The sequence below is a fragment of the Tinamus guttatus genome, unplaced genomic scaffold, assembly GCF_059628265.1.
Source record: "Tinamus guttatus ecotype Peru unplaced genomic scaffold, ASM5962826v1 Tinamus_guttatus_pri_ptg000048l, whole genome shotgun sequence".
NCBI lineage: Eukaryota > Metazoa > Chordata > Aves > Tinamiformes > Tinamidae > Tinamus > Tinamus guttatus.
In genome coordinates this window covers 12,299,563-12,312,972 of record NW_028288582.1, presented here as the reverse complement: position 1 = coordinate 12,312,972, position 13,410 = coordinate 12,299,563, and the positions used below count along the sequence as shown (strand labels likewise).

Here is a 13,410-nt window from a genome sequence, read left to right as displayed (position 1 = left end):
CCTAGAGCCAGGAGCCAATCCCATGCTGACTGCGAGGCCGGTGCCTCATCTGAGAGACTTCACTGCCTCTCTTGGACCAGAGATTGTTCTTTGACTTGGGAACTCTCTTCCCACCCCACCACCACCTGTGGCTTTAGATATCAACAAATACATGGGAGATATCAAATATTTAAACGTGTTTCCAGTGCTGGCAGTTCACCCCAGAATACCTAAGACTTGAGCCTGATTTCCAGGCTGCTGGGGCAGCTGCTTCAAAGCCCCCAGGAGCAAAGCTCCCCATCAGCAGCAGGGAGGGAAAGAGCCACCTCTCAGCTCTTCGGGACTGTGAGTGCCCGCAAGCTCGTGCAGGCACCCAGCACTGACATCAGGCACGTTGAATAAACCATTTCCTGAGACTGTTAGAGGGCAGGGAAAAGCTAAGGAAAGAATTTTCACATTCAGCTAGAAACATATAGAGAAGAAGCAGGAAAAGTTAACCCTTTAATAGTTTTTATTCCATCACAAGGTGGTCAGGCTCTATCGAAACAGACCCCTCATCCTTGTTCTTAGAGGAGGCTCCAACAATTATCCGCTGCAAGCTAGTGGCTGCTGAAAACACCCCCACAGACGTTGCTGTCTTATAAACGGAATAATATTTAACCAAAAACATTTTCCCACACAAGCTTCCTTCTCTGTTAACAGCATCGCCAGGCTGGTCCTTTTTGCCTGGGGCAGCCCCCAACAACTGGGGATCCTCGATTTAAAGGGGAGGCCAAGAGGCAGCAGGAACATTTTCCGCCCATAAACATTATTTGTTGCAACTTTCACTACCATCAGTAAGTATCCTAAAATCTATTCCTGTCGGGAGCTTTCACACCCACTTATCATTCAACATAAGAAAAGGTGGCAGCAGCAACTACTAAGAAACAGGAAACTCTAGTACTACACTTGATCCTCCAAACATTGCAGGCTACTCCACCGGATACTTCCCCGGGCCAAGCAGCTGCTCAGAACTGCAGTTGTGGTAGGTTCTAATTACTACCTACTGCCCTTTGGCTTCTTGGCCACCAATCCTTTCCGTCAAGCCACTACACGCTCTAAACGCCCGCTCTCCGTATCCATCAAGCAGCAACGGAAGAAGAGGCCAGCCAAGACGCTCTGAGTGTTGGTCCAGGGCCTGCTGAGGACACTGACACTGGATTTGTGCCACTGTGAGCAGACAGTTTCAATCCTCATCTCTCAAATTCTCCACTAAAAGATAGAATAAAATAAAATAGTATGTGAAATCAGGTAAACCCAGTCCCAGTTTATTCAGCTACAGCATCACAGGGAGCTGGATTAGCCCAAGATCTATGAGCATCCTCAGCTTCCATGGAGATCAGGAGAGCAGAGATTACCTCAACAGGAGGCAGGAGCTTTTGAGAGGGAGCCTCATTCACAGGCAAGGGTTACTGTTTTAGAAACAAGCACTAAAACAAAGAACTTGATGCCCATCTAACTAACCCATAGAACAGTAACAGAGATTTGCACTTTACACACCAGAGAACAGCTTTGTCCAAGAAGTGAGTGGTAAAGCTGCCTTGGAACAAATGACTGTTTCCAAATTATTTGCTCAAGCTCAATATTTTACTTCAGGGCGCTCTCAATTGCAGTTACTGTCATGTGGGGTTGGCAGGGAGGGAAGGGGGAAAATACCAATAGGTTACGGAAAAGTGCATCAAAGCCGGTATCTCAGCGAAAGCACATGCTGGTTGTAGAACATTCTTTACCAATGCTTTATGGTTTCAGAAATACTTTTTTCTGTTTTTAAAAAAACTCTCCTCTGGTTCTACATTTTTCTTCCCGAAAGACAAAGAGGAGAAACTAGGAACAAAGGAATGTCAAGGAAATTATAAGAACAGCTAGAGCAGGTCAGTCGGAGGGCCCATCTTAGCTAGGCTCCTGTTTTCAAAGTCCTGCTCTGTAACCAGACACAAGAGAAATATCCTCAAACAGTGTTTGTCTTCACTAATCTCTGCCAATTAGAGCTATATTATTTTATTACCACTGCAACAATGCTAGAGAAAAACTTGCCTGAGAGGAGCGGGATAAAGCACTATATTTTAAGGGATTATTTGAGACAAAAAGCAAGCTGAGATCCCAGCACAAGCATACTGAGCCAACCCCCATGCAAACAATATCCATTGTGAGCTAAAAGGGGGCATCAGGAAACGCGTAACACAGCGGTGCAGCGGCTCAGAAACGGGAACAAGCTTCCAGCAGAAGAGCTGGGGGGCTGCAAGCGCACAGGGTTCCACTGCACCCCCCTCATACTGTCACGTTCAATACTGTCATGTCAAGGACGTGGAAAAGAGAGTCAACTGCACTGTATAATTACTATATATTATTTTATTTAAAGGAGAAAAGAAAATCCCCCAATTAACTCAATGCCTTTTTCATTCCAATCACTTCTGGCTCCTTCCAGCATCAATTCATGCTCCAAGCTGCAGACACACAGGTGACTAAGTATGAGCCCTGACATGCCATCACAGCACCCGGAGACACTCACAATTAAAACACAACGGTGGACCCAGCATCAGGCAAGCAGCCCTCTCAGGGGAGCACGTGGGTGCATACTAAAAACCCATTCGGTTTGGTTACAGTACCCAGAATCACAGATATCCTTTCCTTAAAGCATGTCATAGGTTAAGAGCAGGGAGGAGGAAGCTTCAAATTATTTTTAAAACAGAAAGTAATAAGAGCCGCTGTTATTTCCACAGAAAAGCAAGTTCTCATCCACAAGAAAGTACAATCTTGAGCAAGGTGCTATCTGAAAACCCAGCCCTCGTAAGAGCAAGGATGAAGATCAACGCCCTACAGACCATATAAGAAGCACTGCTACTACCACATAGCACTAACGGAGCAATGAGAAGGGGAAACCAAGCTAGCACAAACCAAAAGCAATTTAAACTTGATGGTAGGGCAGTGAGCAGAAATTTTCACTCTCCTGAGTAGCAGATAAAACAACTCAAAGCACAGACTCTCTCAGAGGCTGAAAATTGCAGGCATAAAATAGCATCCGAAAAAGAAAGAAAGAGAAAATGGAACTTCAACCCCCAACCAGCAACAAGATTATCCTTTCAGTCTCTCAGAGGAAGCTAAATTTTATAAAGGTCAGAAAAAAAAATGCCAAAATAACCTACTCCCTCCAAAATTAACTGCAACCTGAATGTAATCCTGGAGTTTCATCAAGGCAGAAAGAAAGGTTACATTAAAACGTCAAATCCCAAAAACAAAATGTAACCTCAACTACTATTTGTGTGCCTGTAGACAACTTGCTCGTCCTCCAACGGTCTCAGTTCCTGCTCGCTGTCTATGTGAGCAGGGACAGCTAAGGGTGTAAACGTCAACATTTTTTCCCGAAAGATTAAACCAGCTTTGAAAGGCAGCGAAGTTTTGAAGCCAGTTTTACCGTCGCATCCTGCCGGCTCAGCACACGGGTCCCAGCATGGTGCTCTGCTGACGCTGCCTCTCCCCTTATGCCTACACTTCGCTTCTGCTCCCACACCACAAGTCTGATTATCCGTTCACTTAGGTAGCAGGATTTCTTAATTTCCTTTTCCCTTCCCTTACTCCCACACGTACACGTGGACTTTAACAGCACTTGTCTTTCAGTGCTCGGCGGCTCCGGGATACCAAGCAGCCTGCTCGTGGGCAGAGCAAGGGCAGCACGAGGGGCTGCCTCTGCAGCGGCTCCTGCGGCCTCCCCTTCGCACCCCGCGCCGGCGAGCACAGCGACCGGCCGGGCTGTCCCCAGGGCTCCATCGCACCCAGGCCTCGGACAGACTCTCTCATTGCACGCTTTGCTCAGATGACCTCACGCGGGACGCTGGTGGTGGAGCTCCATTAATTGAAAAGCAAAGGAAAACAATAGAAAGACCAGAAAGACAAAATACTCTCGGGTAGCAGCCCAAAAAAAAAAAAAAAAAAAAAAAAGGCAGATTTGCAAATGAATTATATGCATGGTAGGAAAGTTACATGCAACTTTCTGTCACTGCTATAGTACTAGCACCGCTCTTCAGCTTTGGAGGGGGCTCCTCAGCTACGGCACCGCCTCGCCTGGTCGCGCAGCAGCTGTGGATCTGGGCATTTTTCTTTCTCTAACCTATGCTCCACCAAAGCCTCTGTAACCGGCCTCGCGCAGGCAAACCTGTGATTCAGACCGGGCTGCACTCTGCTCCTGGGCTGTGCCCAACCTCTGCTTCCTCCTCCCAAGCTTTGTCATTTCTATCACGGAAGTTCTTTCTTTGGAGGGATGAACTTTTTACTTCTGAACTTCTTGCAACTTTTTGACTTAAATGGTTCTATTTTTTAAATTGATCAAGAGTCAGGATATTTTAGTAAAATGAACATATGAGTATATACATTTAAAAATATTAAAATCAGAAGCAATGTTTTACTTTCTTGCGTCTTAGTCACAGCAAAACTCGCTGTGAGCCACCCCAGAGACAGCCAGGAGGCAGCTGATACCAGTGCAGGGGCAGAGCGGCTGGATCTCCCGGCAAAATGGTCTCCGGAACAGACAGGTTTTTGTAACACAGAGGGGTAGCTGGGGACAGCCCTCACCCAAACACCCAGGCCCAGACGTATAACATGCAAACAGAGTAAAATAGTCATCAGGAGCTCCATTTATCTCGGTATTTTCTAACCCACAAGGAAATAATCAAGAACCGCACTGAGACGCAGCTAATTCAGAAGCAGCCTAGCCAGCCACATTTAAGTGGTCATTACTGGACTCATTAACAACACAGAGCATTGCCAAGGCGGGCAACACTTCATAGCCCATCCATACAAAGGACGACACTTCCTGCCCTTGTAATGAAACCAGACTAGCAAGATAAAAAATTAGCCAAGCCATTATATCATTTCTTGCAACTGCGAAGGCAATTCAGGGGCAGCAGGGAGAAGCGAGATCAGCGCTCCGGCACCGCACATGGGGAAGGAGGGGCCTGGCACAAACGGACCTGCACGATATCGTTTCTTTCCAGGGCCATTAATCACCAGGGACATCGCTTGTTCTGTCAGATATTAACCACTTACCCCAACACGCAGATAACTTTATCAAGGCTAGACAGTGAGAGTCATTTCTAAACACTACAACATGCTATACAGAGGACCCTGCTTCCAAAGAATCTTCAACTATTTCTTTCTGCTGTAGAAAACGCCATACTGAAATATGGACTTACCCGGACGTAACAGAGGGGAAAAAAATTACAAGCAGAAAGTAGGAAAGAAAAATCACCAGCACATTAAAAAACATGATTTCAAGAAAAGAGCACCTACACCATTTACAGACAAAATACTCAACACAAATCATGTCTCTTAAAGCACCTTTTGCAAGTCTGTTTGAACTCCTCAAAGGGGAGAAGCTCCCTCAAAATGCACTCACATTTGTAATATGGTCCAACAGAGCAAACACGGGGCTGGAATAAACCATTTTTCTGAACACTCAGCTCAGAATTTAGTGTTTTGTCTCTGCACATCTCATCCAAGCACTTGTTTGCACTGACAGCTGTATCACGGAGGATTCCGCTCCGCAAGGCAGTGCTGGGAGCCGGGCTCAACGCGCACGACTGCTGCATTAGGAGCAAGCGGGAAGACTGAAGCCTGTCGGCAGGGAGGAAGAACAGAGCGAGGAGGGCGATGGAGGGAGAGGAGGAGCTGCTGCCCTGGGGAGGAAGGAGAGACCCAGCCCTTACAGGCAAGTACGACTCAGCACTGACCAGACTAAACCGGGCTAGGATAAGGGAGTCACAGGACAGGGGAGTTTTACCTGGAATTGAATGACTCCTGCCCAACAAAACCCTATCAGTGCCGTTTTGAAAGCCTTTCCTAAGGTACACAGTTCTCCTCCTAACAGGATTTCTCTCAGCGGAGAGAACATGAGCCAAGATTTGGGCAATATTCGGGCAGCATGAAAATACTGGCAGTTTCTGCTCTGATACCATCCAGGGCAGAATTCTTTCCAAAGAGGGTTGAATTCCACCAGGACAAGTGAGACCTTTGTTTGGGGCCTGCTGGACTCCCAAGTGAAGTGAGACAGAGAAGATAACCTGGCAGAAGAGCGTCTCTCCCCCAGCACCGCGGCACGGACGTGCCGCTTTTGTTTCCCAGGCTCTCCTTCCTCGTTTCCTCGAACGCGACATAGAACGTCACCTCACCAGAAAGCATCTACCGTCGACAGAACGGCACGTCTGGCCAATACAAGGAGACGGCGGGTCAGCAGCCGCCTCCCAAGAGCGGCTCACGAAGGCAGAGCAGGCGCCTCCGGGAAGCACCTCGGAAGCCTTATAGGGTTGAACCCCCACGCCAGAGACAGCCACATGCGCTCGACCTGCCTGCCCAGAGCTCCCCTGTCACGGCTCCGGAGCTAGCAGAGGGACCTCGGCGCTGCCAGGTACACACAGCCCTTTCTCAGGCACCTTCCCAACATCACGGACTGTACAAAACCAGCAACAGGTCTCCTGACCTCCGGAGGAGCCAACCTCCTTGCCTTGAAATGGGACCAAATGTCCCATGTCACTCCCCGTGTTTGTCCAAACTGTTCTTAGAAGTCTCAGGCGGCAAATTTCACTGCCTACCTGGACAATCACAGTGTTTCTTCCAATTCCTCCACATCCCTCCCTCTGTCTGTTTGTTCTGCCCACAATGGAACTGGGGAACATGCCGTTCTCTTCTTTTTTGTTTATTCTTCCCGCTCCTTCTCCTTCCTACAACATCCAGAGAACCCTCTTTAACCATCTCTTCTTCAGACTGAGTAGCACCAGTGTGATGCACCATATTTTCAAGACCTGTGATCATTGTCACTGCTCGTTTGGACACTCTCCAGATGACTTGCCTTTTCCTCGAAACACAGTACCCGAAACCAGAGGTAAAGCTATTCCAGCAGTAGCTTTATCAGGGCTGAGCAGAACTGAAGCATTACTTCATGTACCCTCAAGGCTATATTCCAACATACGCGTCCCAAGACGACTTTTGCCTTTTATTTTTAGGCAACAGTGTCAACTCGTATTGAGTTTGAGATCTACAAAAGGATCCAGACTTTGCTCTGGAAGGTTGCTAGGTTGACTACTTATTTTTATTCTTCCTCGCCACACCTCAAATCAAGCAGGTTGTGGTAAGGGATGTACCAGACAGAGGATGCAAATTTCCTGAATCTATGGTAACTGATTGCTAGATTATGCAAGAAATTCGCTATGAAAGCGACGATTGTTACAGTCCCTTTTGCTGCCGAGCGCCTGCACTTTGTGTTCCCATGAAATAGGTCTTGTTCTGCAAGTGAAATGCAGCAAACTTTTATGAGAAGGGTGCCTATGAATCAGTGCTCTTAGCCATTAAGAAAAAAGAAAGAAAAAAAAAAAAAAAAACACATATTACCAGTTCTTCTGGGATACAGAGAAAGGTCTCCTCCTCTACAGGAAGAAAGAACAAGAACCAGAAATACACTTAACTTTTCTCCTCCAAGAAATATTGCTACTGCCCTTGGGTTTTTTTGCTACTGCCCTTGACATATTTTCATGGTTTATTACAATTTCTACCATTCAGGTAGGCATTAGGTTTTGCTAGAGCTAATGTCAAAGAAACGTAGCCTCCCATCCGGCTCCCAGGCGCTGCTCGTGCTGCAGTATTTCACACTAACACAAGCACAATGGGAGCTATTGATCAGTGCACAAACATTTTATTTTTACGGCTTTTAAGATCATAAAAGCTAACTGGCACAAGTTAAGAATTTAAGAAAAGTAGTATTTAGAGGTTTTTATGGGGAACTGGAGTTAAAGAAAACTACCGAGCCCTCCCTGGAAAAAATATGCAATAGTAGCCTCATATCAGAATCAGTCTTAAATTGATCTTAAAACTCCAGTTTAGACTCAGGTTTTGCACAAGTCATGGCACAAAATAGACCTCAAAAAGCTAAAGAGAGAAAAAACGAGTCACACAGATATGACACGATAATAGTGTTAACAGCTATTTTATCATTTTGATTTACTAAAGAGTGGGTTCTAACACATGCTGAAAGAAGGATTAACCGCCTGTCATAGAAACGACATGGGAAGAAGCAGGCTGAAAAAATAACTTAGCTTAAGAAAACACCATGAGGCAGACAGAAGTATTTAAGCTACACAGACAACTACTTTGTGGGGAAAAATCATTAGATGCTGTGTTCAGCAGATTGATCGCCTACTGGCATCAAAACAGCTGAATTATAACCCAGCAGAAAAAAAAACATAGTGACCTGTCAAAGCAAATGGTCTTCAGTACAGCTGACGTGTGCTCTAACAGGAGCTTTCTGGGGGCTTCTCACTGAGAATTGAAGGAAATTTGGAGATTTTGTGCACAGGGATGTGCAAGAACTGCTGAAGGGGGCAGAGAGTAATTTGAGAGCGTGGTCTGAAGTTTGAGAACAATCTTCAGCAGTGGGTAACGCCTGCAAATCCAACCAGGATCAAGAGGCCCCGCTCCCAGGTGTGTGGGTCAAGGCAGTCAGTTGGTCCCGGATGACTCCTCAGGGACAGATGGCAATTCCACTTGCTCAACACAGGTCACAGCAACTAGGCTTTACCAGAAGATCTTGATTACCTCACTTCAGATTATGTCCACAGAAGAAGAAAATTTTCTCAAAATCCGTAGAATTTTCTCAGAAATGGTTCCTCCCATACAAAAAACACAGCACAATGAAATCTACCCATAAATAAGGTGTACATGTCTCCTGCCTGCCAAACTGCAAGATCTATCATGACACAGATTACATCTTCAGGCAGACCTTCACCTCATTTGCTATTCATTTTCTACAGAGTACTAAGAGGAAATTCTGACTCATTATGTGTATGACTACACAGAAAAGCTACCACACTATCATGCAAACCTATGAGTTGCCCATGTGGGTGCTCCTACTCAAAATAACCATTCGTTTTTCACTCAGTGGGGTGACTTTAGATTATCTCCTATTGGAGGAAGCATGTGTTAACCTCCCCACCTCACAGTAACTTACTTGTGTTGCCACAACCTTACTGCCTGGCACCTCCATGGCTCCTAAATGGGACAATATTAACCGGAGATTCACAGGACAACTATCAAGGAAACGAGAGCCTTTTATAGACTACAGCCACTTGTAAATGGTTGCACGTCACTCATCTGAACTGTTGCCAAGTGCGTACAACTTATTTCTGAAGAAGATACATGCAATTCCTTGTATTATTGCCACCACACCTCCCCATGTGCATGAACGTGAGTCTTTTGCCTCACAACATCCAGAAAGGCTGGAAAATGGTATTTTTACAAAGGCTTAAAATAAATAAAATAGGCACCCGAGAGTCTTTGGTAGAAGCTGCAGCTCACACTACAGCCCTGCCGTGAGCATAACGGACGGGGCATCCCCATATTCCTAACCCCGAGTTAGTGCTCACACAGCTGCACTCTGATGACCATTGCAGTGCCAATGTGGTGAGCGGGGAAGCAGCTGGACTAAAAGCTTTTGCCAACTGCATAATCATGGAAACCAGCTCAAGACAGAGAATGAGACCAAACAGGAGGAGGAATCGCTCCCTTCAGTGGTGGCAGGGACACACGGCAACATCAGAATTACAAGTTTAAATCACAGGCTCCTAAATTCTCAGTGAGAAGCCTCCAGAAATCCCCTGCCTGACTTCTTACCAGGCTGCAGGTGCTCTATATATTTTGTCAATGCCAGTTACCATAAGCTTTGATGCTGCAAAACTTTTGCAGAGCTGAACATAGAGACTTATAGAAAAGTCTGCTTCCCATAGCAGCCAGATATTCATTCACCACAGGGCCATACTGGGCCCTGGTCACATAATTTCACTTGCAACATACATGGCAGCAAGCAGATAATGCCAGCAGCTTTCACTCGAAAGCATGGGAGGACAATCTGGCATGAGCAGTTCCTTCCATCGCCTCCTGACCAACAAATTCCCCGAGGAGATAAGAAGCCTCCCGCTCGCTGGGCAGCGGTGCCACGGGGAGCAGCCAGGCCGAGACTGGGACCAGGACTTCTCTCCCCACTGAAACTGCCCCGAGGCGCAGGGGGCTCGCGGGGCCCAGCGCCATGGGGAGCGGCGCAGGAAGGAGCCGCCGGGTGGAAGCGAAAGCCGGCATGGGAAGCAGAGCCCGGGACCAAGGAACTTGCCGCATCCCAACACAACAGCCTCACCACGGCACCACAGACGTGGCACATGGGGTGACAACCGCAGCACCAGAGAGCTCACGCTCCTCTCCACACAGCGGCAGGTCGGAGGATCAGAGAGAGCCCGGCCTCGTCCCGGGCTCGGGCTCCCCTGGGGCCTGCAGGCACAGGCCTAACCTGGGCTTCCCACTTACCCAGCAAGGGCTCTACCCGCTAGGTCACAGCTCCAGGCTGCGGCCCTTGGACCACAGATGCTCTGCAGGAGGCCTCGGAAACCAGCCGCAGAGACTGCCTTTCCACTCGGAAGCCTGGAAGGGATGTGGAAACACTGAGGGTTGCAGCGGGCTGTAACCCAGGAATTTGGGAACTGCTGGCTAGGCCACAACATGGAGGTAGCACCACGGCTGCCACTTTCTCCTGATCAGGTCGCTTCTGCGAGTGCAGAAGGCAGCAGCTCCAGTAACACACGTTGCCAGAGCTTTACACAGCAAAACAAGAACTAAAAAAATACCCCAAACAAACAAAAACTCCTGAGGTCTACAATTTCCCATCACAAAACGTTAAGAATAATTTAGATACCAACATTTAATGGGGAAATCTATCAAACCCCAGCCTCAGTTACACCTTAAATACCTTCCTTGTCTTTGGATCCAGTTTTAAGGAACATGCCCAGCCTCTGGAGCGCAGAGGCGGAGACAGACCTGCCCTGCCCCAGGGGAGCGCTCCAACCACCCGACTCCAGCAGGACAGCAACACGGGATTCCCGCTCGGGACAGCTGCCGGAGGCCAAACCAGGAATCACTCGTCAGAAAGCCCTGCGGCAGCGAGACCTGCTCGCACACACCGTTCAAAGTGATTTTGAAACATCTTTCCCTGCTCCCTTTACAGCAGCAGTGCTTCGTGCTAAAGCCAGCTGCAGCGACAGACCACAAAAAAAAAAAGTGAAGATTTTTCTTGCTCCAACAATATTCCTGACTTAAAAACAGTGGTACTTCAGGAATTCACCAGGAGTCTTCTGTTGCTTTCCCGAGTTATACAACTGCCTCAGTACAAATCCATACAAACAAAACTGAACTTTGTAGTCATCCAGAAAGTATATCCCTAGGCAACAGGCAAATAAATTCCAAGTAACAGTCACCATAAAACACAGAGTAGACAGACAGACACATAGTCCACTGTAATGCATGAATCACTGTACAGGAATGAGTACGCTTGTCTTATTTCCTATCGTGCACAATGTTTGTGGTAAGATGTATGTTGAGCTTGGCATTACTTTTTCTACAGGAATAAAAGCTTAGAAAGTCAAATTTAATCAAGCAAGTATTTCACATAAAACACTTAAAACCTTTGCCCAAATGAATGTGGTCCCCCAGCGGTGTCAGTGAGAGTCACCTGGATGGAAACTAGAACACCCAAGACTGCACTGCAACTTGCTCCAACAGCTGGGCCGATCTTTAAACCTCACACTTAACTTTTTCAAACAGGGTAATATTAAACGCTCCAAAAATCCAAGCCTGACTGAATGGATGCACCTATCCAATGTCTGTAGGTGCTATTCAAAAGAGCTTAGCTCATACTGCAAGAGGTCCTGTAGGAAATACAGGATGAGGCAGCCTAATTTTAACCAAGAAATTAGGAAAGTGCAGCTAGAGTGACACGATGGGGCCATTTTTCACATCACTGTCAGGATATAAAATTATTAATAAATGTGTGCAGTACATGAAGAAATCCATTATATGAAATGTAAGTATAAGGAAGTCGTGAGGCAAAGATGGAGCAAACAACCCAGTCAGAAACAGAAACAAGGACAGCAGAAGGGAAAAAGGCAGCTTAGCACTTACAGCACCCAATACTGAGAATGAAAACCAAATGACCAGGAGAAAGTCTAGTATTTTCTACCATTCTGCTTAACTTCATGTCATGAAACCCAAACCACACAAAACTTCATCGGCTTTTTTTTTTTAAACAGTTATTAAAAAACAAAGTGTGTTTTTCAATGTCACGAGAAGTAACCCAAAATATCTTTTATGTAACCAAAAATATCTTTTATGCATGTTTAAAATTTAGCGTCAATCATTTGGAAGTGCATGTCTGGAGAACCACACAAAATTTAAAGGGACGTTACACTGGAACTTGTGGTCTTTTCCATACTGAAAAGGCAACGCTGGTAAGTTTTGCTGCAGCTGGACACAGGGGATCCCAGCGCCAAGCTAATACAAAAGCTTCTGTTACTTTCTCAACGTTGTTCTCAGTTTCTTTCCTCTCCTTCATCTTTACAGAACAGAGATGGTGCTGCCAACGCTGCTACACAACAGCACTTGCTGTGTTCCAGAAACTGCAGTTTGGTGTTACAGTATGAAATGCTCTATGAGAAGGCTGATAAAATAGATTTTGCAAAGCCTCACTAGAACTCGGAGAAACTGTCAGTCATTTAAAGTATGTTCAGTTACCAAGTTTACCTCCGATACTTGTGAAGGGCGTTCCGTCAGAACGCAATGAGCAAGGACAAGCTCCTACTCCACACCAGGAGCTACAACCCGCGTGCCGCAGGACCTGGGACCTGCGTGAAGCTCAGGAACCTCATTAAGTAACGACGCTGCTTGTGCAGCTCGGTGCGGGTAGGCGCAGACGTGCCCGGAGCCGCAGCTCAGTGCGGTTCACGAGCACAGCCTCCACCTCCGGAGCACGGGGAGCGCTGGCAGCGCCGCCGGGCACCCCGGGGTCTTCGCACCCACTGCTCTCACTAACCGGAGCGAGGGGAGCCGCGCCCTGGGCTCCGATTAACCGGAGCGAGGGGAGCGCGACCCGCGCCGCCAACGCCGCGCTCCGGCCGCAGGCTGCGGGGGACGCGGGGAGGAGGGCACCGCCAAGGCGGGACGCGGTGCCAGGAGCCGCGAGGGGCCCCGCGCGCGGACACCCGCACAACGGGGAGCGCGGCCCGGAGCCCCCGCGCGCAAGAGCGGCGCAGGCCCCGGCCCCTCCGCCCGGCGGCCGCCCGCTCACCGGCACAGCTCGGCGAAGGCCTGGAAATTCAGCTTCCTGATCTTCTTCTCGCTCAGCCAGTAGCCCACGCGCTTCCCCTTGAGGAAGGTCTGCATGGCGCGGCGCGGGGCGGCCGGCGCCGCGGGCACCTGCCCGGCGGCTGCTCGCGCTGCCGGCTCCGGCGGCTGCGGGGAAGAGCGGGGGAGGGAAAAGGAAAGGGAAAGAGAATGGAGAGGCCGCCGCTGCGCCGCCCATCCGCGGGCAGCGCC

General features: G+C 48.0%; 1 protein-coding gene across 2 annotated transcripts in view; it reads right to left on the bottom strand.

The window, feature by feature from the left end:
• ITPK1 (inositol-tetrakisphosphate 1-kinase) overlaps nt 1-13,410 on the bottom strand; it is a 461,734-nt gene that overhangs the window by 122,754 nt on the left and 325,570 nt on the right. Inside the window, exon 1 of one of the 2 annotated variants that reach the window (XM_088539706.1) lies at nt 13,163-13,290. The exons of the other annotated variant lie outside the window; for it this stretch is intronic. Within the exon in view, the coding sequence (XP_088395832.1) occupies nt 13,163-13,257 (95 nt within the window). The 5' untranslated portion in view covers nt 13,258-13,290. Of the gene's footprint in view, nt 1-13,162; nt 13,291-13,410 lie in introns of those variants that run through there. 2 annotated transcript variants of the gene reach the window in all.